This window comes from Nicrophorus vespilloides, unplaced genomic scaffold (assembly GCF_001412225.1).
Source record: "Nicrophorus vespilloides isolate i.1.1-1 unplaced genomic scaffold, Nicve_v1.0, whole genome shotgun sequence".
Taxonomy (NCBI): domain Eukaryota; kingdom Metazoa; phylum Arthropoda; class Insecta; order Coleoptera; family Silphidae; genus Nicrophorus; species Nicrophorus vespilloides.
In genome coordinates this window covers 97,197-123,580 of record NW_017096637.1, presented here as the reverse complement: position 1 = coordinate 123,580, position 26,384 = coordinate 97,197, and the positions used below count along the sequence as shown (strand labels likewise).

At 30.6% G+C, this 26,384-nt stretch overlaps 1 protein-coding gene across 6 annotated transcripts in view; it reads right to left on the bottom strand.

The window, feature by feature from the left end:
• LOC108557663 (cAMP-specific 3',5'-cyclic phosphodiesterase) overlaps window positions 1-26,384 on the bottom strand; it is a 138,645-nt gene that overhangs the window by 26,239 nt on the left and 86,022 nt on the right. For 5 of the 6 annotated variants that reach the window (XM_017914268.1, XM_017914269.1, XM_017914272.1 and 2 more), the window contains 3 exons: window positions 14,179-14,280; window positions 13,242-13,306; window positions 9,533-9,645 (listed from right to left, as the gene is read on the bottom strand). In XM_017914268.1, coding sequence (XP_017769757.1) covers window positions 9,533-9,645; window positions 13,242-13,306; window positions 14,179-14,280 — 280 coding nt within the window. Of the gene's footprint in view, window positions 1-9,532; window positions 9,646-13,241; window positions 13,307-14,178; window positions 14,281-25,863; window positions 26,074-26,384 lie in introns of those variants that run through there. The other variant, XM_017914273.1, reaches the window with a different exon arrangement.

The window sequence follows — 26,384 nt, the reverse complement described above, 5'->3', positions numbered from 1 at the left end:
AAAATGTGGCTCCAGAAAACGTTTTATACTTAGTTATCAAGTGTTGATAACTGGGATTGAGGGCCCATATTCACCGCACACGCTCAATCCCCGATTGCTACGCTACTGTTAATAATAATTGTCTATATTCGAGAAAGTCTCGATTCAATTATCTGGAAAAGAAAATATTATCTCCGCATTTTTTGGAGAATCCGTCTACCTCATCCAAAAAAGATAAGATCCGACACGTAAGAATAATAAAAAAAAAACCCGCTACGTTTCTTACGTGATCAGCAGTTGACTAATCGCATTTCCTTCTTTAATCTTAGTAACAAGTCAAACAGCTTGCATCCGCAATCTCGTGCATTTAATTAATAATCCAGGCATTGTTGGGGGGGACCTTTTGACACGAGACCGTGTGACGCACGGACAAGACGTTTTCTTCTTGTACTCTCTTTTTGCAGATAACGAAGCAAGAAAGAGACTACATGCACGAAAAGTCTAATTCGAGAAATCGGAATCACACGGTCGAGGCGTGTTCCATCCCATCTTAATATAAACAGTCTAGCATGGAACGAACGTACAGAGAGAATCCGTATTGAAAAACAAGAAGATATAAACATAAACATATATTGCACGATTGGTTTAAGGTCGTGACAGAGATCCAGAAAAAATCCGGTTTCGGTGTTAAGTAAGGACCACAGAGACGAAACGTGGTATAAAGGAAGCTCAAAGGATCAGCAGAAGATGTCGGAAACATTGATTTGGAAATGGCGAAAACAAAAACAAAGAGATTATATGCGATTATAACACAGTTTTCAATGCTTTTAACATTGATCTGCTTGGACATATAGTCGAAGGCTGTCTGAGAAACTACTGTTATAAATACAAATATTATGTGCAATTATGTGCATATTAAATAAAAACGAATTAATAGTAATAATGAATATTTATATCTATAATTTTATTAACATTTTTTTTTAATTGCATAATCATTCGAGAATATAAAAAGCACTCAGAACAGTGTTTGAACAGACGGGATTTGTTTGCGAAAACACGACTCTTTGGTGACATCATATTTGGCACGTTTCAAATTTAAGAGTATTAATCAAAACTGTTTGTTCATCCAATTATACATTTTATTATGTTCAAAACAAACTACTTTATTTTATACATAAAAAAAAACAAAACAAAAAATTTAATGAATTAAATCAAGTTTATTTTTTATTTAGTTATGATATAAATCATAACAGGATAAAAGTAAAGGGCCAGAAGTGGCCCGCGTGATTTAAGCAATGATACTATATTTTAAGTTATTTTTTGAACTTGATTATATTTGGTTAAAAAAATCATCAAAATTAAAAACAAAAATTAATATTAATTTCTTTTTTTTGTACTTTTTCTGTAACACTAAAAACATGTTTTGTTCTATTTGAAGTATACGTCTAACTATTTTCAAGCAATTTTTAAAACTTTGGTTTAGTTTTAAATCCATTTATTAAGCATTTTTTTTTGTTTGAACAAGGTTAAGATAAAAAAGATATTTAATTATTTTTAGTATAAGTACGACAATACCTCGCACAGTGCGGATTCAATAGAAAATTTATAAAAAAAACAGATTTTAATTGAGCAAAAAAAAAATCCCATTATAAAAGTCTGTTTTGGTGCGGAATATTTTTTATGTATTTAGATACTAGGTTTTCGGTTTCAAATATCTTAACCGGACAAAGCAAGGTAAGTCAAATTCATAATGTTTTGCACATAAAATGTAATTGCAAAAAAAAATCCGTTTCAGATCTTTCAATTTCATTGTATTTTTAGAAGACCTCAACAGAAACAAACAAAAAAAACATATTTCTGAAGAATCGCGATTGTGAAAGACGTGGGTTTCTATTTTTTGACTTTATATTTGTAAATTATTTAGTTTGAGCTTCTTGAGTTTCGCGGAAATCCGTTTGCCACCAATTATTTTAAGCACGTGGAAAATAAACGCGAAAACAATTAATTTGTGAAAGAAGCAACACTTCCTAGAAACCACTTATTCTTCGGGTATAATAATAAATAAATGGTTTAAGAGCAGTGCTGAAATCTCAATTTGATTATTTCTTAGGGAATGTTTATTTGAATTAAAACGAAATAAGAAAAAGAAGAAATAAATACATTATAAGTAAAATAATTATTTATTACTTATTAAGCCTTGAATCGAAGTAGACTCGAACGGATTCGCCAATAACAATTAGATAACTAGATTCGAAATGCGGATAATCGGTTTATCTTGTTTAGTGTTATTGAAACTTGATTCACTTATTTTATCGTATTGAAATTGTTCAGACGGATTTCCCTGGTGGCAAGTTATTCAATATGTTTTACATTCAAATGAAAAACAATTCGCGCGGGAAATTTGAAAAAAACGCAATTCCTATCGATGAATAAAATATGACTGCAATTTATTTGAACGATTATTAGAGATTTTCATATTGAATACAAAAGTGCAGTATTTTTTTCAATACCAAATTTTTGTGCAAAAAATAAATTAATTTTCGCATAGTCCGGCTTCGATCAGTTCGCATTCACAATAGTCCGGTTTGAAAGTTTCAAAATAAACTAAATTTAAATTGAGTAAAATAAAAATAAATTCTCAAAAATAATTATACACAAAATTATTGTTTGTCCCTTTTTGTCCGGTTTATTTAGTTCCTCGAATAGTCTGGTTTCAAACAGTCCGGGATATTGATAGAATATATTAAACAAAGTATTGCTGTATATATTTATCGTAATGTATGACAGGACAATTTTACAAGGATTTTATAATAATATTTCTATACTGAAATTAATTAAATTTTAATTGTTTTATTAATTGTTCAAGGAATTATTTTTTTTTAGAGAAATTAATTTTATTCGAAAAATGCAAATATATAAATTATGTGAAAAAGAAGATAGTACTCAAGAAATTATTAAATCTTGATTTAAACATGGAATTAAGATTACAAATCTATATGTAATGCGTAAGGCAATAAAATTAACGGACAAATAATGCTTGGCAAAGTATGCTATAGGAAAAACAACGTTTTTATAGAAGTTTATGTAACGCGTATGAGGGCTATGATGTCGGAGAGTCTCGTGACAGCGTTTCCAGCATAAAATAGAACCCGACCAAATATTTAACCAGGACTTAAAGCACATTGTGCCTACCTCAGGTAATTTACGACGAGCAAAACGAAAACAGAAAAATATTTGCTCGTTCCCGTGGCGACCACTGAAAAACTTTGCTGCTCGAAGCGCATATTTATACATTTTTCAGCGATAAGCCATCCTTGAAACACTTCGAAAACTACAGGGGGAAATTCAAACAATGGACATGAACCTCGGCAGAGATCCGATAAAGCGTTATAATTTACTTTTTTTGTGTGTTGCTGGATTTAAGTTAACGAGTTTAGTAAAGTAATTAAGGAAATTAACACTAGCGAGCCTTGACGTCAGTGTGCGCCGCACACTGAGCAAACCAAAAATAATAATTAAAAATAAAATGCAAAGCAGAGAGAAGATTCAATGAAGAGCAATTTTCCGACCCACGCGTTTTGGATCATTTCCACGACACTGTTTATTGTTTTCCTCGCAATATTCTGCGAGATAAAAAAAATAAATGTGGAGTGTTTGTACACATGTTTTCCTCGCTTATTGTTTTCAAGGAGGGAAAATGTTGACATTTTTGTTTTGGCAATCGGAAAGAAAATAACGTTCACAGATTTTTTTTGTACAAATAAAGTTTTATTCTTTCATCCACGAATCAGAGAAAATGTATTAAATCCTCTAAAATTATTGACAGGAAATTGTATAGTGATGCGCCATCTCTTAGCAATAAAAGACAACTAGAGTGTTGGAAACGAGATGCATTAAACTTCTTATCTGCCTGTTATCAATAGAAAATGTGCCGGATTATGAAACATTAAGCCGTTTAAATAAATCTGGGAAACTCACGTCAACATGTAAATTATCTCATTAAATATTGCAGATAACAATAAACTTCATTTAATTAAAATATTAAAATTATTTAAATATATTTTGTTTAGTGAACATTGTAAATAATACATAATTTTACAATTAATAATAAAGCAATTAATTAAATTGTGTCTTTAACAATTATTATATAAGATAAAACCTTCTCAAATAAAAAATATTAATATGATCCACACTGTGTGTGGATAATATAATAAAAAGTGTTTTTAATCCTAACATTAAAATACTTTTATTGGTGAATAAAATACTAGAATTTGTATGAAAAATCTCTTAACACAAATATTTCTGGTAATAATTTAATAAAAAATAATTTAAATGGTTAAATATTTCTCAATTCTCAATTTTTTAAATTTTAATTTTTTTAAATTAATAAATTCATGTTAAAACTTCAATTCTTATCTTATAATATTTTTTGTTGACACAATAAAAAAAAACAATGTTATTCTGAGTAGAATTGTGCATGTTTATACTATTTCTCGTCTGTTTTTATGTACATGTTGCTTTTTTTTTTCCTTGCAAAATCAATTCATGGTTTTAACATCTCATTTTTAAAAGATAATTTTAGGTTTTTTTGGATGATTCAATTTGTGAGTTAAAAGTTTAATACTTTTATATGAATTTTTCCAGTATTTTTTTTTGTCAATAATTTGAAAGAATAAAAACAGTGTTTTTGCTAGCAAATTGTTCCTTTCATTCGTTCATACTATATAACGTTTGTTTTTATGTACTCGTTGCTTTTTTTCTTGCAAAATCAATTGATAGTTGTAAAGTAATTTTTATGTTTTTTTGGATGATTAAATTTGGGTTAAAAGTACTTTCTTTGTCAATAATTTATCAGAGTAAAAATATTATTGTTGCTTGTAGTATTGTGTGCACGTTCGTTTGTATTTCTACCAATTTACATATACGTATATGGTTTTAACATGTAATTTTTTAAATATTGAAGGTTCTAGGATGAATAAATTCAGGTTAAAAGTTGAATTCTTTTGTATCAATATTTCATTTGAAAAGGATTGTCAATAATTTGACAAGATAAAAACAATGTTATTCTAAGTAGAATTGTGTGTGTTCATACTATATCGCGTCTATTTTTAAGTAAACGCTGCTTTGTTTTTTTTGCAAAATCAATTCATGGTTTTAACATCTCATTTTTTAAAGATAATTTTATGTTTTTTGGATGATTAAATTTGGGTTAAAAGTAATTTTTTTGTCAATAATTTGACAGAGTAAAAATATTGTTTTTTCTGATAGTATTGTGTGCACGTTCGTTTCATTTCACGTGTCTTCTGTCTCTTTTTTTAGTTACATGTTGTTTTTCTATCAATTTACATATACGTATCTGCTTTTAACATGTATTTTTTTAAAGCTTGAAGTTTCTAGGACGAATAAATTCAGGTTAAAAAATTGAAAACTTTCGTATCAATATTTCAAGGATTCACTTGAAAAGGATTGTCAATAATTTGACAAGATAAAAACAATGTTAGTCAAAGTAGAATTATGTGCGTTCATTTAATTACGTTCATTTCATTTCACGTGTCTTTCCTGTTTGTTTGAAGTTATAAGCTATTTTTTTCGAAATAAATTCACATTTACTATAAAGTTTTTTTTTTAATTTCTTGCTTGAATAAATTTATGTTAAAAGTTTATTTTTTCTTTCAAATTTAAAGAAATTCATGAAAAGAGATATATTCCATAATTTGATAGTATAAAAACAATGTTATTCTGAGTAGAATTGTGTGTGCCTTCATTTAATTACGTTCGTTTTATTTCACGTGTCTGTCCTGTCTGTTTCTAGTTACAACGCTGACTTTTTTTTTGCAAAATCAATTCACATTGACTGCGTCCCTTTTCGCAGAGCGCGTTGAAAGGGAAGAAGAGAATCGAATTAGTCTTAACGCGAGAACAAACTCGTCCTGTTTTTGCTCTACGAAACTAGTTTATCCCGAACCATCCCAAGTTTCCTCCCTACACAATTCAACGTACAAAAGTATTATCGCGAGTGGAAATTAAATCGGGATTCACAGATGCAACCCGTGTTGTTTCCGCCCTTTTAGGCAACGGCTTCTTTTTAGGTGCATGCGTAGAGAAAAAAATTGTGGAAAATCGAGAATCGCGGTCGGCCGTTGGATCAATAAAGCGCTTTTCCTGAAGAGATGTTGAAAAGCAAACGAAATTCTATTGGAGATTGGGTGGTTTTCACCTGAAATGTACAAGATTTTGTTGTAGTTCATAGAGAAAAAATGGATATTAGAGAACTGAAGTCGACCGTCAGATCAATAAAATGCTTTTCCTGAAGCGACTGAAATTCTGTGGGAAATTTACAAGAATTTTTGTCGTTCGTTTTATAATTTCAACGTTACCTTCACAAGAATCATTTCGATTCTGATAAATGGAAATAAATCCCAATAAAGTTTACTTTACGTTTGCAATTACTGCGAACTTCAAAGAGACAAAAAATCGTTGATGCAATTTCCGGAACTTTTACGAAATCCACCAATTTTTTATGTAATAATGTTGCAATATTAAAAGAAAATTGCAAACTTTTTGAATATTGTAATTTACTTTTATATTATATAAGAATTTGAGTGAAATGTAGTTGAAAAATAAAGTTCTTGAAATATTGACAAAAGATAAAAAAGCAAGTTAACATACAAAAAAAAAAAAATTAAAATGTATTTCATATTCAAAATATTTAATTTCAAAGGCTTAAAGAAATTTCAATTTCAAATTTCAATAGTAGTGAAAATTTCAATATAAAAAATAGTAATCAATTATTTGTGAAAGTTTACTCTACAAATAAATTTATGATGATTTTACGTTGCGGTTTGCATAATGAAATATGATTGGTTTGCTGTTATTCTGCAAATTGAAGCGCAAAATATGAGTGGAAAACAGAATTTCTCCCGAGGTCGAAATAATGACGTAAAGAAAATGAAGTTAATGAATGAGCGAATTAACGACGTAAATTTACATACAAATACAACGAATTCGCAATTTATCTAGAATCCTGAATATCCTTTCATAAACTAAATAGAAAATAGAAGAGAACGTCTTTAAATGGAACGTTAATAGTTCAATAATAAGGAAAAGTTCAATATTAATAATAGAGCTATACCTCGAATAGTGCGTGTAATCGGTTCCGCCACTATTTGAAAACTGATAGAAACCGGACTAATCAAGGACTTTAAAATTTATAAACAAATGCAACGAATTCGCAATTTCTCTGGTATCCTGAATATCCATTCATAAACTAAATAGAAAATATTAGAGAACGTCTTTAAATCGAATCGTTAATGGCTCAATAATAAGGAAAAGTTCAATATTAATAATACAGTTATACCTCGAATAGTGCATGTAATAGGTTCCGCCGCTATTGGAAAACTGATAGAAACCGAACTAATCGGGGACTTTCAAATTTACATACAAATTCGCAATTTCTCTGGTATCCTGAATATCCTTTCAGAAACTTAATAGAAAATATAAGAGAACGTCTTTAAATCGAGTCGTCAATGGCTCAATAATAGGGAAAAGTTCAATATTAATAATACTTTTATAACTCTAATAGCGCGTGTAATCGGTTCTGTCACTATTTGAAAACTGATAGAAAACGAACTAATCAAGGACTTTCTATCAGCAAAAAATTAACCTGTTCTTAATTATTATATATGTTTTCATATATAATAATAATTAATAGATGACTAGAAGATAGTAAATTTGTAAAATATAAATCAGAAAAAGAAATTAGAAAATTCGTCGTATCTCAGTTAATAATTATCATTATGTAACAATTGTTATATGAAAAAAAGCGCAATAGAAAACCCCTTCTGAACAAATAATAAAAATACATAAAAAGTTATTAGAGTTTTCGAATTAATCCGTAAAATGTAAATGCAAAGACAAATTCTAAAAATCTTTGTATCTGATTATCGTTATGTAACAAATGTTATATCGAAAGATACGTAATAGAAGACACCTTTCGATGCAATTATAAAATATACAGAATGTTTATAGGTTTTTATGTGAATTACATTAACTGTGGAAATACTCAAGGACATAGTTTTGTGTTTAATTTGCATATTAGATGTTATAAATTTGTAATTGCTATGGAGTTTTTAGATTGAGATTTATATAATGAAGAAAAATAAGCAGTGCAATATATCGTTATTATAATGAACTTGAGGAGGAATATGAGTGGGGGGGAAAAACAATTTCCCTCGAGATTGAAATAATGACGCAAGAAAAAAGAATATAAGAGAAGCGAAAAGCATACTCATTAAGTTATCCGAGTAAATTTGCTCACAAATAAGACGGGGAGAGCACAGCATTTCTGCGGCATCCTGAATATTCAGTTTCAAAAAGTCGTAGCAATTACTGAAAACTAGGAGAGATGCAAATATAGGGCAGAACGTAATTAAATCGAATCCACGACAATAGAGGGAAAAGTTCAAGTATTCGGCGTATCGAGACGCGTCATCCCTTTTCCAACAATCAGAGAAAAGTCATGTTCTCGACGAACAAAAGAAGGCACGCGCTGAAAACGCGATGTTAAATAACCAGACCGAACTAATTTAAGAAATTAAAAAAAAATCCGCATCGTAAAATCAATTAACGCGCTGGACCCGGTGTAAATATTTAGCTTTCCCGCAACGATCAAAACATTTTCCGCTCCAATTCCGATACAACCATTACACCTTTCGCCGTTAGAAACGGGAATAAAACTGGCGTGGAGAGAAGAAGAAGAAGAAAAAAAGTATATGGAGAAACAAGAAGGGAGATACAATTAAAACGGATTCCGTGTAAACAAACACAAGGCGTGTTTGCGCCTTGCAAGTTTATCGCACCTTAATTTGGTGTATTCCGTTGAGGTCAGGGGAGGTCCGACAAGCGCCAAGCGGAACAGCGGAGCCAAAGCAAACATCTGAATTATTTGCTTCCTCAAAATTTGATTTTCTTTTATAATTTAGCATGTAGAGATGCTCGTGCGTGCATTGCAGGCGAGCAGCCAGATAAAACAAACCGATTTCTGTTCGTAAATTTTCACGTCCCACGACGTAAAATTGGGAATACTTTAATAATTAAGTATAGTAAAACAGACGGGTTTGAAAAAGTTTTATATTATGTGAATCATTCAGGAAAACCGAAGAACCGGCTGCAATTCAATGTTGGGTTATTCAATTACTACGGCAAACAGTAGCGTTCAATTAGCACGATTTTGCTCAATAAAACAAACATGGATGATGTTGATGATGATGATGTCGAAGAAGAGGAGACGCCGAATGAGGTCGAGTTGGATAAGAATGGATGCTGCTATTATTGTTTGCTACTAGCGAAACAACACTTGGAAAACCTGAGCAAACATGATGATGCCATTCACCGCGGTGCTAATTACTACTATCTGGATGAAGATTGGTGACATGTGCGAAAAGGGGTCCGCTTCGTTCACTTTCAAACGAGCGGAGCAACAATTGTTATCCTCGGAAATCCCGGATACGGTAAATCTTAACTTATAGATTGAACGAATTATTATAATCCTTACCTTCAAAGAAGCCATATCGGAGACCGAGCGATGGGTCTGGATGGTTTCCAATTGATCCAAGCACCAATCCAGCTCCTCCATTGTTTCCAAAGCCATCTTCATGTAACCCTCATCTGCGGAAAGCCAAATATACATGCATTAACTGAGGTCGCCATTCGGATGGAAAGATGCCAATTCTAGCACTAAATTTGGCAACCGAAATACCAAACGCAATTTTTCAACAAATAGTTATTCAAATTAATCAAATAGTATAAAACACAACAGGTTTAATGCACATTTGCATAACTAAAAACGCATTTTTTTTTGTGTATATTTGTTTAAATAAATTAGCTTTTCCGATGCGAAAACAAAACTTGTAAAAACCCACCATTGACTGTGGTACGTAATTGAATAAATATTTTTAACTAATTGCATACAAATATTTAATTGGAGGCTTGACAAACTATAAATTTGAATTATAAAAAAAAAATCGAGCACTAGTTAGTAGGAACGGAAATATGCAACTTTTATACAATTAATCTATTTTTATGCGCAAATTAAAAATTTAAATCAATTAAACAAATTTTTGTGTGTATATTCACTTCACTGTGGAACGTAATTTGATTTTTTTTTCTAATTGCATAAAAGTTTTAATTGGAGGCTTGAAAAAACTATAAATTTGAAAACATGAAAAATTGTTTTATAAAAAATCGAGTGCTAACTTTGTTTTATTCAAATTATAAACAAATCGAAAAATTTTATTGAAAACGCAATTAAACATTTAAATTAATTATTTAATTTTTTCTATATTTTTTTCAGACGCATAAAAACAAAACTTAAATAAATGTTTTCTAATTGAATAAAATATTTAATTCGAGAAAATATTTAATTCAACGAATTACAAGTTTTATGCACATTTGTATAACTTGAAACGAAATTAATAATGTAAATCAATTGTAGAATGTTTGTGCGTATATTTGTTTAAATAAAATTGTTTTTCCGATGCGAAAACAAACCTTGTAGGAACCTATCATCGACGGTGGTGCGCAGTAAGATAAATATTTATTTCTAATTGCATACAAAATGTTCTTTTTTCCTTATAATTACCTAAAAATATTTCACTTCGAATTTGAAGGCCTCAAAAATAATCAACAAAAAAAAATCGATCTGTACGAATAGAAATATCCTACACAACTTTTCAACAATTATGTATGAAAATTAATCAACTAATATACAAAAAAAAATCAATATTTTTAATGCACAATTGCGTAACTTAAAGCGCACTTAAAAAAAATCAATTAAATATTTAGTTTTCCCATGCAAAAACAAAACTTGTAAAAACCCATCATAGACGGTTGGTATATGTTTTTCTAATTTAATAAAAATATTTAACTTTGCATTTGAATGCAAAAAAATATCAATAAAAAAAATCAAGAAATAACATTAACCTAACATTAAATAACATAACGGAGTGCATAAATGATTGTATTACGACAAGAAAAACATTTTCATGTTAACTAATTTTTACTTTTTTTTATTATAATTATTCATAACTAGTTGTAATACATTAATATAATAATTTCTGAATTTGTATTGTCCTCATTGCCCTCTATATAAACGTGAGTAGAGGTATCAGCACCGTCTGCTACTACACCAACAATGCAGAGCAAGAACGAATATGAACAAAACAACTTCTTTGTGCCACAGTCAACACAATGTTGCACCAACACTTTGGCCATAAGTTACGTAAAGTGTCATAGATGGGGGAAATAAAATATAGATGTGGTATCATTTCTTAGAAAATTGGTGTACTTTTGCACCGGCGCGAGTCACCAATTAAAAACGGAAAAATCCAATACAATTTTCCAACAATTATTTATTCAAATTAATCCATTCATATAAAATTTTTGAATGTGTAATCATTCAAATGTATTTAAAAAAAAAATTGAACATTAGCTTTGTCAACGGAACAACACGATATTGCAAATTATCAATAAAAAAAAATCGAGAACTAACTTTATAAACTGAAATATCCCACAAAACTTTTTAACAATTATATACAAAAAAAATCAATATTTTTAAAGAACATTTGCGTAACTTAAATTTTTTGAATGTGTAATTGTTTAAATAAATTTGCTTTTCCGATGCGAAAAAAATAATTGGTAAAAACCCATCATCATAAACTGTGGTGCGTAATTGGATAAATGCATTTATCTCTAATTGCATAAACATATTTAATTGGAGGCTTGAAAAACTATGAATTTGAATTTGAATTGATTTTACAACAAATAAATTATTCAAATTAAAAAAATAATAATTTATACGAGGGGTCCAACAAATGTTCATTAATTAATTTGTTTCTGAACAACAAAAGTTGTTTGTCAATTTGTTAAAGTCTAATGATATTTCATGTCAAATATTAGTGATGTAAGGTCGGTAGAAATACCACCACCAACATTGCAAAAAATGACATAGAAAATTGTAGTTGATTAAAAAAGACAAGTTTTCGTTTTGCCCAATATTACTTGGAAACATTTGAAAATCTAGCACCTTTACAAAAATCGTAATAGGTGATGAATCTTGGTTCTATAAGTACAACACGAAAATCTGCTGTTATAGAAAGACAACAAAAATTATCAACAAAAGTAATGATGTTGATTTATTTTATCAGGACAAAAGATGTAGCTGATATCCCACTAAAACTGGTTACCATCTGAACTGACAAGTGGTACATAGAATCTTGATTACCACAAGTTTTCTAAAATGTGTTGGGAAACCAGAAAAAAAGGGCAACAATGTAGACCATGGAGTTGGCGAGGAAAGCTTAGCTCGGCAGAGTTAAACATGGAGAAGAGTATTAGTTAAACAGTATTAATAACAGTTCTATGTAGATATGTAGATGCCATTTTGAATCCCCAAATCGATTTCTTCCACACAACTTCGATGAAAACAGGGATTTTGAGGAATATTTGTAAGGTGGCTCTACTAAAGAAATGTATTGAAATAAATTGAAATTATGTAGAAAAAATATTAAAATAAAATTGTTTTTATTTTGTTTGTTTTTCTAGCTAACTTGTGTAGATATATGTTAATACATCATACTTTGTGTAATATAAAACGGTATTACGGTATAAATATATATTTTTTTTTGCATATTTATTTAAATAAAGTTACTTTTCCGATGCAAAAACAAAACATATTTTTTTTATTCTGATTTTAAAAAATATTTAATTTCAGGAGAGAAAAACTATGCATTTCCATCGAAATAGTTCATTATTAATAGGAAACGATTGAAAATTGATTGGAATTCGCCAGTGTCAAAGGTGAACTTATACAGAATGCAGCTAGCTACCAAATGGAACCCGAATACGGGCGAGCCATTGTCCTTAATTAGCACTCGACTCGTTTGATGATAATTTGCGGGAAGGACAATTGTCCCATGCTCACCGATCACAAATTAATAATATTTCGTGCCACACCCATCATCTTTCTCTCTCTCACACACAAACACCCAGTCCATTTCCCCGACCCGACCAAAAACCAATTCCAATTTCGGAATTCCCATTTGCGAATTCAATCGTCCCTACGACGACAACAAATGAAGAATATGCATCGAAAAGCAATTTATTTCTTTTTATAAATTTTGATTTCAGCATTGCAAAATCACACACACAAAAAGGAATGCGACAGAAAGTATTAACAAGTGGCACAAAAAAGGGTAGAAACTTACCACCGGGGACGTAATTTCTGGGCTGCGGGGTTGGCCCAGCGGCGGCTCCGGAGGATCGCCGAGATCTGAAATAATCGAATCAACCTCAATTATTCACGAATTTAATTAAAGCCAAAAATTTCATTTAAACTAAATACTAATTAATCAAAACTTATTTTACTTAAAAAACTACAATTATTTAACCTTTTAACACACATTTTTTCATTGAAAATATTGCTGAAATTGAATAAAAAATTATAGGCAACTACATTTTAATGTGATTAGATTTTTTTTAATTTTATCTATGTTAAGTCATTTTGATGTGATCACAGCGCCATCTTTAGAATTGATAAAAAAACTTTTTTTCTTTTGATTTGATTACTTTGAATTTTACTCCAAACAAATTTCTTCCGACTTATCAATGTTGTATGAAAAGACTTTCGAGTTTAATTCATTTAGGAAAATTATGTCGAAGTCGTTTACTCTTCGTTCAGAACAACAACAAAAAAAAACGACGAAGTTATCATAATTGGGAAGGAGCGACTGAATGGAAGAAGAAGAGAAAGAGAGAGAAAAGTTTCCTTACAGCGCGAGAAATGTTTGCTCGCTGGTTAAAGGACGAGGAAACACGGCCGACATCAAAGGAAATATTTTCATCAATATTTTTATTTTCCTAAATAAAAATAGGGAGAAAATGGAATCAAGTTATTTTTTGTTGCTCTTCTTCATAAAAAAATGCTTGTTTTCCAATTAAGAGTATAACCTTGAGACACATTAAAGCGAAGAGTTACATCATACTTTTTTAAATTTCATTAACGCGATCAGCTGGAAACGAGCTCGCTTTTGTGTATAATTAAATGTTTGTATCTGATTCAAAAGCGAAAAACATGTTTGAAGTCACGCAAAACGATTTGAGACAAATTAAGGTTTCTTTTAAATATCTCTTTTTTTTACTTACTTGTTGGTGGGCACATTGGTGAGTGAGAGGAAATTGTTGCGGACGCTCCGGAGACTGGCCAAAATTTGTGCAAACGGTGTGACGATAAGATCCTCTCCATGGCTGTAAAATTAAAAAAAAAACAATATTAAAATATGTGTAGGAAAGTAATTGAATTTCTGTTTTGTTTTTTAATGAATTAATTAATTAATTAAAGCACTTTTAATAGCTAATTATAAGTAGCACTTTCTTATATTATATTGTGAATTATTCAAAATATAAGTAGATTTTGACTGTTCTTTAGTTCAAATAAATTGTTAAATAATGACAAGATGTTGACCAGTGTGTAGTTGTTTTCAATCTATTTAAATTATTATTAATTAACACATAAAAACAACATTCTTTCTTTATTTAATTATAAAAACGTTTCATTTTTAGAAACATATTTTTTAATATTCAATTTTTATAAGATTTTTTAATAGCTAAATAGAAAAAATACATATAGCGACATATTTAATATTGCAAGGAAAATTGCTTCTCGAGCAACGAAGAACTCGCAAGTGGATTAGTATTGGATTATATTTTGGTGCAGGTTAAGTCTAATATCTACCAATATCGTACAACATTAAAAAAACCCTCTCAATTACGACGAAAAATTCATTAAGTTTTCAATAGAATCATATTGTTTTTGACAAAAAAAATGCATAAAAATTATATTTTCTTTCCATGATATTTTTTTACATTTTTAAGTTTTTAAAGATATTTGTTAGCAGATAAACTATAAGAATTATGATTTAATTACACTAATGTTACTAGTGGATGCGCCGGGTTTATATTTTTCAAATAAATCTTTTACATTGAAAAAATCTATTAAAAAATTATAAATTATTACATTTTACAGATTTTCTAGAAAACTCTTTATATAATCAAATATTAAAAGTAACTCCAATAAGTCCAGATTTATAACATTTACCGTTCTTTTACAATCAATTGTTAAAAGTTAATAAGTTAATATCTTCACAAACTTGAGACCGGGGGTAAAAGAAATTGAAACAAGATGGAATTACGAAATGACAAAATCCTTGAAATCTACTCGATATGTTTCGAGTGGCAAGAAACATGTGTACATCTGTTATTTCCAATAAAAAGGATAAGATTCTGAGTCCTTATACAAATATACATTCCATTTAGATATCTTTGATTGATAAACAAGATTTGGAGTAAATACACAAATTTTAGTACAATCCAAAAATAAAAGGCGTAATTCTAATTTTGATCATACAAACTTTATCATTGTCCTACCAAAACTGAAATTATATAGTTAAATTATGTTTAGAAGTATTGATGGTATAAAATTCAGTACATTTGACAATTAATTTATAAAATATGTACATAATATTCTTGTCAGTTACATGCATACATTACTTGTCGCGTTGCGAGTAATCTGATTTACATATAAAATTCATGTAAAAAATGTGCGTACCTTTGTTGTTAATAAATTGAATAATTTACTTATCAAAGTTTGTTTTATGATTATTTGGTTTCAAGTGAATTTTTCGTCTTTATTAGACGAGTGAATAATCTTCTTGTCAATTACTTGAATAAGTTACTTGTCAAGTATCGTTTCGTAAATAAACAATTTTATTTATCCAATTTTACGTAATTTTAATTTTAATTATTTGAATAAGTTACTTGTCAAGTATCGCATCATGCGTAAGTGGATTTAAATAATTTAATTTGTCAAATAAATGTGTTATCTTCTAGTCAACTATTCGAATAAATTACTTGTCAAGTAATGTTTCGTGAATAATCCGTAAGTGGATTTAACTAATCGGATTTATCGAATAAATGTGTAAACTCTTTGTTAATTACTTGAATAAGTTAATTATCAAGTGTCCCATAGTAAATGAATTTAGATAATTGGATTTATCAATTAATTAAATTCATTTGTCAATTGTTTCAATAAGTTACTTGTTAAGTAACTTAATAAATAGATTTTTTTAAAATATATCAATTGCGTGTATAAATTACTTGTCAAGTATCCCATCTTGAGCAAGTGGATGCAAGTGGTGCGAAAATATGTTGTCAATTACTTGAATAAGTTACTTGTCAATTATTGCGTTGTTAGAAAGTGGATTCAATTAATTCGATTTATCAAAAAACTTAGTTAATCAAATATTGCTTCGTGATCGTGATAGAAATGAACAAATTCAAGTTATAAAATGCTTTTAACGAATTATATTAAATAGATAAGTAAATGTTAAATAAAAATACATATTTTTGAAATAACGTAACTTTCAATTCGCAGTAAAAGCAAGATTTCGTTTTAAATAAACAATTAGATCAACAGCTTAATAATCTAGTAAATCGCGATAATGAAACAAAAGAAAAGCATAAATAAATGTCAACGAAAATTAAACATTGGAAACAGAATAAAATAAAAGAAATAAATCTTCTTGATAGACTCAGCGGGAAACACAAATTACTGTTAATTAGAATACTCGGAACTATTTTTTCTGGTATTACCGCAATTTGTATGTAAATGTAATTAAAATTGTTTGGAATTACCGCAAATTACCGTGTGACTTGTCAAATGATTTTTCTAGATCAGGGTCTCCAACTCGCAGGTGTAATGGTAATGAGAGATCACTAGGTATCAAAGGTTTAGATCTTCATGAATTTGTGAATGAGGATTCCAAGAAATTGACACAAATTGAAGAATAATAAATAAAATTAAAATTGCATAAGTGTTACTATGATTTCCACATGATATAGCCATGATTTTGGACATTACATTACACGTTATCTATGCATAACTAGATTTGTAAATGAGAATTCCATGAAATTACCACAATTCACACAACAACGACTGCGACTTGTCAAATTACTTTATTATTGGATAAGGTGCACTAGCGATTTGGAGCAATACCTGTACACGTTATCCAGAGTATTTAGTTCATCTTGGGTTAACAAAGCATCTGCGGATGAGGAGTCCATGGCCAGGATGTCGTGAGGAAAGACTAGGAATTTTTTGGCAGCACAGTTGACAGGACGAGACAGTGAAAACAAAATCAAACACTTCCTAACGTCACGGAAATGAAACGTGTTATTACATTGTAGATTTTTTTTCAAGATAAATCGATTTTGAACCATTTTCATTCATCGTCTCATTAAATTTCCATCGACAAACCGTGCGATTTCCGTGGATCTATTCTGGTCTCAAAACCATCATCATTAATTCAAATGCGGATCGGTTTACATACGGAATCGCAAACAATAATTTGACTGCATAAAAATTCCAGGAATTAAATCGCAATTTACGCAAAACTAAAACTAAACTAAAGCAAAATGTCCTCACTTTCCGGAGAAGATCGATCTCCTTGATGGTGCGCTTTGTTGGCCTACGGCATAGAATAAACACTGCCTGCATACATAGACCAAATGCAAATTTCAATTAGGTAAATTTGAGCTTTATTTATTTATTTTGGGGGCTTTGATGTAAGTGAGTACCACCGGTCCAACGGCACTCGAGGCCATTGAATCCCAACTTAAATATTAACTTCAATTTATTTAATGACTCTCGTCTCTGCCCGGCAAATCGATGCGACCCTTCCACTTGATTCATCCCTTTTTTTCGTCTTCATCTTTTTTCTTCTCCGCTACCCTTTAATCTACCAGGGTGTCTTTTGTTCCCATGGCAACGGATGGCTTTCGCCGTAGCAGATGTAATCGAAATGGAAATTGTGAACAGCTTGAAAGTAATTAAATGAGAATAAATGATTCCATTCATTCTGCCTAAACGATGATGTGCAAAATACTGCCGAATTACATAATCACTTCTCGATTTACGGCGGGGTCCCGTTCCTCAACTTTGGATATAAATCGAAATGTTCGTAAGTCGAATTTATATGCAAAAGCGGATCTTTTGAAAATAAATTATGGCTTCCAGTTTTCATAGTGGAAAATTCATTTCACTAGTAAACATATTGATTGTAATGGAATGTGCGGCTCCCTTGCATGGTTTTAACAAGCAAGTGGTTCATTGCTCCAAAAAGGTTGCCGATTCTGTTATGGAATATTTGAAGAATTTGTAAATAGTCATTTTTTTATTGTCGTAAGTCGAGATAGTCATAAAATACTGTAATATAATGAGTCCTTCGTCCACTTAAACTTATATGTAGTATACATTTTCAGTAAATTCTCATGAAATTTTATTGAAATTTAACAAGGATAGTTTTCCGTGCTGAAGAGGACATTATTAACGAAGGTTTCTAATTTCCGTATGCAGATGGTAATACCATTATGCGCATCCATTAATATCAATAATAATATCAGTTTCGCCGCAATCCTGAAACACGAGACTGAAACAGATTGCCTAAATTTATCAAACGCAATTCAGAGAAGCTACGCAAACTCAATCAGAAGCAAGGTTGTAGTTCAAAATGTTCACTACTTTCCTGCTCCGCACACAATTTGCAATTAGAATAACAAAGAGGCGACGATGTTCCAACTAACATGGTGCTGTGAGCGTTGTGTGTGTGTGTGTTTGAGGGCGGGAAAACACAATGCAGCTTGGAGTAGCCAAGCTTTCTTTGCGGAAAACATGCCTCGAGTCACGTACTTGGCTTCACGTTTATTAATAAAACTTGTTGTAATCCTGCAGCAGGAAGCTCCGACGCGCAGATAACGAACGAAGTCTGTGAACGAAGTAAAGTTCCCTCATGTTCACAATAGACACGCATCAAAAGCGAAGATTTGATATCTCAGAGGAAGGGAAGAAATGAGTAACGATGCTTTCTTTCTCTATGTTTGCTTTCGTTTTGTTGGTTTAGATTTTAATGCGTGCTGTGGTAATTCTTTTATGGGACAATAAATTTCATATTATCTGGATAAACGTGAGGCCGTGCGGTGTATGTTTGTACTACTCTGACGAGGAGGAATTTTCCACTGCATGAAATCATGTCTGTGCAACATCGCGCCAGGTTGTTTGTCTCCATACAGTTCATTCATATCTGTTGTGTTTGCTAAACCCTAATCAAACTTTGCCTAGCAGCCTTGAACTGACTACTAACAAGTTCATTACAATCCGAGTGTTAGCACCTCAATTACATACCTTTGGATTTGCACCTATTGATGTTTCAACTGTTATACCTTGTACAAGAACAATCAGAATAAAGCAACAATCGAATAATTATAATACAGTCGATTAACTACGAAATTACTTCATTTTCAGAGGTCCTTCGTGAAAAAAAATAAAAACTTTTTTTAGAACAAATAGAAGTTAATATACTGTCAACTTATATACAAATCATTGGAAAAAGTAATTCCTTCGACATTTTCTTTGTCTTCATTGGTAAGATAGTTTTGTAAAAATTTTCTGCATTCAATACATTTCTAATATCTTCTTTATAGACATTTTCGAAATCTATTAATAACTTAATTTATATTTCCTTGCATGTTATTTTTTTTCCAAAAACTATCAATGTTTTCAATTGAGATTTTAATGGTACACCTTTTACAAAAACTTTTAACTGCTATTTCCTCTTTATACTCTTATTAATTTATTGAATTTCTAGTCATAGTTATATCAAAGCTTAGCTGTCAGAGGTGACGTTAACAAAGTTATAATATAATTAGCCAATTATAGATCAGAAAGACGCTTTAAAGTGAATCATGCAGTATTTTTCATTTATACTTCATTTTTATAATATAATAATTTTTGCTATAAATATTAATTTTTTTTTCTTACAACACTTTAATATTTAAAATTTACAGCTTTACAATATATAATTATTGCAATTATCATAAAAAAATTAAATAAAATAACTTTTTTTTATATATATAATTTTTAAATATCTAAAATGCAAATGGGAGACAGTAATTTTTATAATTTGCAATTATTTACATAATTGTCGTAAAAAATTGTGATTATTCTCAATTACCATTCCATAAATATCCAAGCATTAAATTTAAAATAACAATTTTATAACTTTCCATAAAAAACATAATTTCTCGTGTCACTTGTCTACGAAATGATTATGCAATCTAACGAATATCAGCTGGGCACGTGTATTGGCCTCTGGTGACAGTCGTTATCAACTACATCTCGTGCAATTGCAAAAATTTAATCCCGATAATTGACTTTTCAATAATCCACTTCATTTTTTATTACTAAGAACATAATTGTATTTCGTAATCGATTGAAGCGTTTCGATTTCACAACTCTGAACTTAAAATAAAATACAGATATAAACTGTTTAGAATTATCTAAATTTGTTTGATAGATTACTTTTTAATTATATTTTTAAAAAACTTAGTTTGAATTGTAAATGAAAAACAGTTTTATTATTATAATCTAGGTATTTCTAATTCAATAACGATGTGGGAGTCGGCGAAAGGCCGTTAGGTAATTACAAGAGTGAAAAACAATAATAATTTAAGCAATAAATCTATTCGTTGTTAAACTTAGCCTTGGGTCACGTTGATGATGAAGTATTCGAAACTAAATATTTACTATATCTGTTTTTTGCGTTTTCATTCACCGTTCAATATCGGAATTAATTAAATGTGAAATATTGTTTAAATATTGATCATAGTGGATACGCTCACAATATACCAAATATTTTAGGCCGCTTTTTGTAATTCACTATTTTAGTAGTACCAGTCTAAACAATAATATAATTATAAATCGTTTTGGGATTAGATTTGTATTTGCTTACATTTCAGTATATGAATCTACTTGCTAAGTAGATAATGAGTAGTGAAATAAATGTATAGTACATGGAAATTTTCTTATATTTGGAGATTAATATACCACAAATCTTTAAATGCAACAACTTGAAGAGATGATAATAAACATGTCGTTATTTATTATGAAGTTTAGATATACGTAGTAATTAGATAATTTACTTTGAAATGTGCAGCAAATGGAAAATTTCTTATATTTGGAGATTAAACTACAACAAATATTCCAATCCAACAACTCAAAGAGGCTATAAACCATGCTAATTTTTGTTAGTTGTCAAGTTTAATTAGTGAATTTATAGGGCACCAATTGTACTGCCAACTGAAATAACTAACAAATTCAGACTACACAAAACGTTTTTATCAGGTAATACAGGAATCTTAACCTTTTAGCTGTGGGTCACATAGGAAGGACACAGGTTTGAATTATTTGTGAATAATTTTATGAAATTCATGGTATTATATTTATTATTTTTAGTATGAATCTCATAAGGTTTGTAAGTTGGCGAATTTTGTTGAGCCACATTCACAACTGCTTCGTGTAGTGTTCTTGTTTTAGATGCTTTCAATTCAAAATGACCAAAGGTTATGATTTAGATACACAAATTTGATGACACCAAGAAAATTATAGAGTACTAAACAACAGTTACAAAAATTGAAAGGAACGGGGTGTTGTTTCTCGGATTGTCATATTAAGAAAGTCGTGGGTCCTAGACATCAGTTAGTTTTACTATTTGAAGGCCCGAAACACGCACTACGAGGTTAGGCAGGATTGTAGTTCCGCCACTGACGATATATTACTATATTAAGTATAACTATAACTTACTCAGTAAACATTATTTGTCAAGTAGTAAGTATATACTATATACCTATTAATAAAAAAGTTTTGACATAGTTTAAAATTTGTTCATGTTCTACTGGCGTAGAAGATGGAAGAAGTTTTAAATTAGATAATTGATTTTACAACTGCAAACGCAATGTGCAGCAAATATTAAGTATATTTGCTAGAAAATTAGAGACAAGCCAATGATCAATTATTTTGGTAGTCATCAAAACCATTTAGTTCGATTGTAATAGATACTACCAACTTTATTTTTCTATATTTAGTTCCTTGTATAAGTCCATATACAATACACAAAATTTATCAAGTAGTGTCTACACATCTTATTCTTCTTAATTTATTAATTCGTTAAGAGTAAGTTTAAAAAATAATCACATTTTCAACAGATAACATAAAACTTGGGTCACTAAAAACCACTGTAAACTAATCATGAAATTTTGACACGTATCCAGAAATCATATGGGTCTATCAACTGTGTTGCCATATGTATCAGACTGGAGACTTAATTAGTTATGTGTTTGTTACTTATAAATTAAAGCATTGATCATAAAGATGTGTATATATTGTACTGCCAATATAATATTTGTGTTATCTCTAATAACTAATAACTAATAGCTACTAATAATAATTAGTAGTCTAATTATAGTTATTGTAATGATACTACCAAATTAAAAACTATAAGTTACTATATTTAATTCGTTGTGTAAATACAACATGGCGTTCTTTAGCTAGTAGTGTATACGTACTTCAATGGTCCGGATGAATTGAATTTACTTTTAGCAAAGCAATATTTGTTAACACTTTTAATTAAAAATAAACCGGATCCAATGGAATTTTAGCTATTCGTTGGAATCGAGTAAACAGAGCGCCACGTTTATTGATTCACCATCGAGGGTGTGTGTATTTGTATTTTTTTTTAATTTTATTATTTAATTTGATGACGTAGAAATTGTAGTCGCTGTGAATCTGAAGCGTTTGTTCCGCGTTGAATTGAAATTCGCCCAGACTTCAGGTCAATAGGTTCTCGTTCAATTTGTACGAAAGGCTAGGGGATGTTTGAAGTGAACCAGAAAGAGAGGAAATCCTCTTGCAATCTCCGAATTGTTTGCACAGCTCGTATCTCGTCGAGTGTTACAATTAAACAATAATTCAATTGGAGCGAGCGAAGTTTCCCAGGTTGTACTCTCTACATATATATTAAATGATTGTTTGTAATTTTGTTAGAGCTCGATTGTCGAAAACTTCGTTCCGGTAAATATTTGGACTTCTTTGAGAATAAAAGATGAATTTGAAGGGAAAATCTTCAGTCAATTCATAGCTCTGCCTATGCTACCTAGCTATGAACTGGAGCGGATTTTCCTCCGTCTAGTTAGCATCTATTAAGGTCGAGCTCGAAAACTCCTTTGGAATACTAAATTCTTCGTATATTTAACTTGGGACGTGCTAAGGGATAGACGGACAACGAAAAAGAAGATGAAAAAAAGAACGGAAAGAAGATGTATATAGGGTTGGTCTCTGTGGAGCAGTATCGATCCTCCTTGGTGTACAAAGAACGGAAGCAAAGGCAAAAAGAAACCCCTCGTTTCCGTTTTCTTCGGATTGCAGTCTCATTTACTAATTATTTCCCTTTTCAAGAAAAAAATCCGTAATTCATCTCGCCAAGATAATAATAAAATAATCTAGCCAGAAGAGAATTTAATATCTCGCTTCATCTTTGTGAAAACAATATTAATAAACAGGCTTTATATGAAAACAATGCTGGAGGATTCTTTCGGGTGAGGATCGTAAAATTGAAGGAAATAAACTGAATTGCAGGCATTAAGACCTCATCACGTATTCGCTTAGGTAATGGACGAGCGCAGCTCTGGAGTTTATCCCCCTCGACACTGCGAGACTAATGAAGGAATAATCAGGGTTTAGAGTATCCATAAAGAGTCGACTACCGAGGAAACTTCGGGACGGCGAAGCAACATTCTTGCAATTCGCACACGATGAAATCACAAAGTAACGTGGCTTGTTTAAAATTTCCCGTTAATTTCACCCAAAGAACGTACCTCGGGGTAGTTAAACATTCCGCCTTTACTACCCTGTCAACCGTCTTTCGCCTTGCATTAACAAACTTTGTAGTTCTATACTTCTTTGATATAAAACAGAACTAAATAAATATTTATTTAATTCCGTACGAATACCTACAGTCAATAATCCTCTGTAGATTAATTAGAATAATAACAAATTTATTTCTAAATATAATTTATAAATAAATTACGATCAATAAAAAGTAGTAAATAAATATTACAATTTAATATAGGATATTTGCTATAATTTGAACATTTCTTTGGGAGCGATCAGGCTGTGAAGATAAAATTCGTGTAAGTAAATATAGAAGGTAAATAACTGGATGATATTGGATGGATGCAGGGGTGGTATGGAGATTGAGGATTTAGGGGAATCCCTGGAGGCGGAAAAAAAACGGGTGAGATCTGGATATAAAAATGCGACGAAGAAGGTGCGAAAGAGGATTTAAAGTATTCTGAGGAGTGAAGTGGACCGGATGTATCGTATTTTCTCGAAGTTATCAAACTTTCAGGCCAGATCCTTCAAAATAAAAAAAAAGAATCTAAACGAATCAACATTGGTATAAAAAGTTAAAATATATCTCATTTTATTTACTTATTTAAACAAAAATATATTAAATGAAATATTTCTAATTTTATTTATAATTTATTAAACAATGTGGAAATATTGCAAGAAAATTATTACTTTATTTAACTTTACTTTGTTTCATATACGAATCAAATTATAGACTTCATAATTTTAACAATAAGTTCTATTCATAGATAATTTAGTATTATTTTAGGTATAAATTCATGTTCAGCTAACACAAATGTATGGAAACAACAAGTTCTAAATTTTATATAAAGATAGTCAAAAGATAGTTCAGAATGTTTTCACTTTTGTATTTAGTTAATGCAATTGTCTAAAACACTAACATTTGATTAAATAATAAGTTCTAAATTTAACATAATAATTAATCGATGGATAGTTGTAGTGTAAATACGATTTAGATTATAAAAAATATAAATCGATGTTGTCTTTACGGTACATGCACATCGTGACGTTGAATATCGAATAAAAAATTTATTTATAGCTGCACGAAAAGAAAAAACAGCATTTGCAAATTAATTTTCTGATACAGTAAAAGTTCTTTACAATTTTATATTATACAAATCTGTAACTGAGTAAATCTTAAATATTTTTTGTTTTTTTTTGTTGGTATAATTGAAAGTTTGTGAACTATTTATTTAGTGGAACTAGTAACAAAACAAAAACTATTGTATTGACAATTGTATTTTATAAAAATATTTAGAAAAATTTATTCAACATTTTTACTGTTACAAATGAAAACGGTAATAAAATATTTATAGAGAAAATTGTAAAAAATTACAAAATAATATTTTGAAAAAACTATTCAATATTGTTACTGATATTAATGAAAATTGCAAAAAAAAAAATATTTATAGAGATTATAGAAATAATATTTTAAGAATATACAAAAATAAACCGGACAAAAAAAAATGTATTTTGTTAGAATTTATTTGTATTTTCTCAATGATATTCTGAAATTTTCAACACCTGCCTGTGTAATAGAAATCACACTATGGGAGGTATTGCTTTATATAGTTTAATGATAATGTATTTTCGTCTCGATATAAAGATTTCTGTAAGAACGATACCAAAAATATTATATTAAATATAGATCATAAGAAGAAATAAAATGTGGAAGATCAAACAGATGCTCGAAATAGGTTAAAAACATGTAAGGAATAGAAATACCAGAATGGAGAATTGGAGATATAAAAAGTACGGGAGTAAGTTTTTTTTTTAGATTTTTTCTAGTTGCTTAATGAAAACTTAGAATTGACGTTTGCAGTAGACCGTACTTAACAAAACGAGATGAAAATAATCAGAAGAGAAATAACCTTGGATGAGTTCCAGGTCCTTACGAGAGATCGTCACGTTTTCATTGTAAAATTGTTCAGATCCTGTTTGTCCATTGGACAGAAGCGGTAATTGTGTCTGATTGGGGTCGGTTGCGAGAGATTGTGTGTGAAGTGACTTACTCGCGCTTGCTGCGCTCGTGCCAGAACTTATCCCAGAAGGAGGTGCGCGTCTTGATGCGAAGGGCGGACGTGGAGAGCGTCCTCGGAAGTGCAGGAGGATGGTCCTGCTGCGGCGGAGGCGACGCCATCAGCAGCGAAGGACTCGAGCAGTTGCCCAAGGCGGCGCGAGACAAGGATCCGCGATGCGAGATCCTGGAGGGAGGACTTCCGTCCGACGAGACCGGACTCAGCGGTGGACTGTCCGGTGGAGACGACGACGGCTCGCCCTTCTGGTGCGGCAGATGGATAAACGTGATCTCCGGGGACGCCAGATTGACGGATTTCTGGTTTAAATCTGTTGCGAATATCTTCACTGCTTCGAGGTCATCGTCAACGGCGATAACAGCGATGACATCATCGTCGCGTAATCCAGTCGCAACACTAGCACTATAAGGTCTTTCCTCTGGCACATTCTTGGCGCAACTGCGAATTGCGCAAACGCACCTTCGTCTCAGGGGGGCCCTTTCCCCCCCTTGACAACA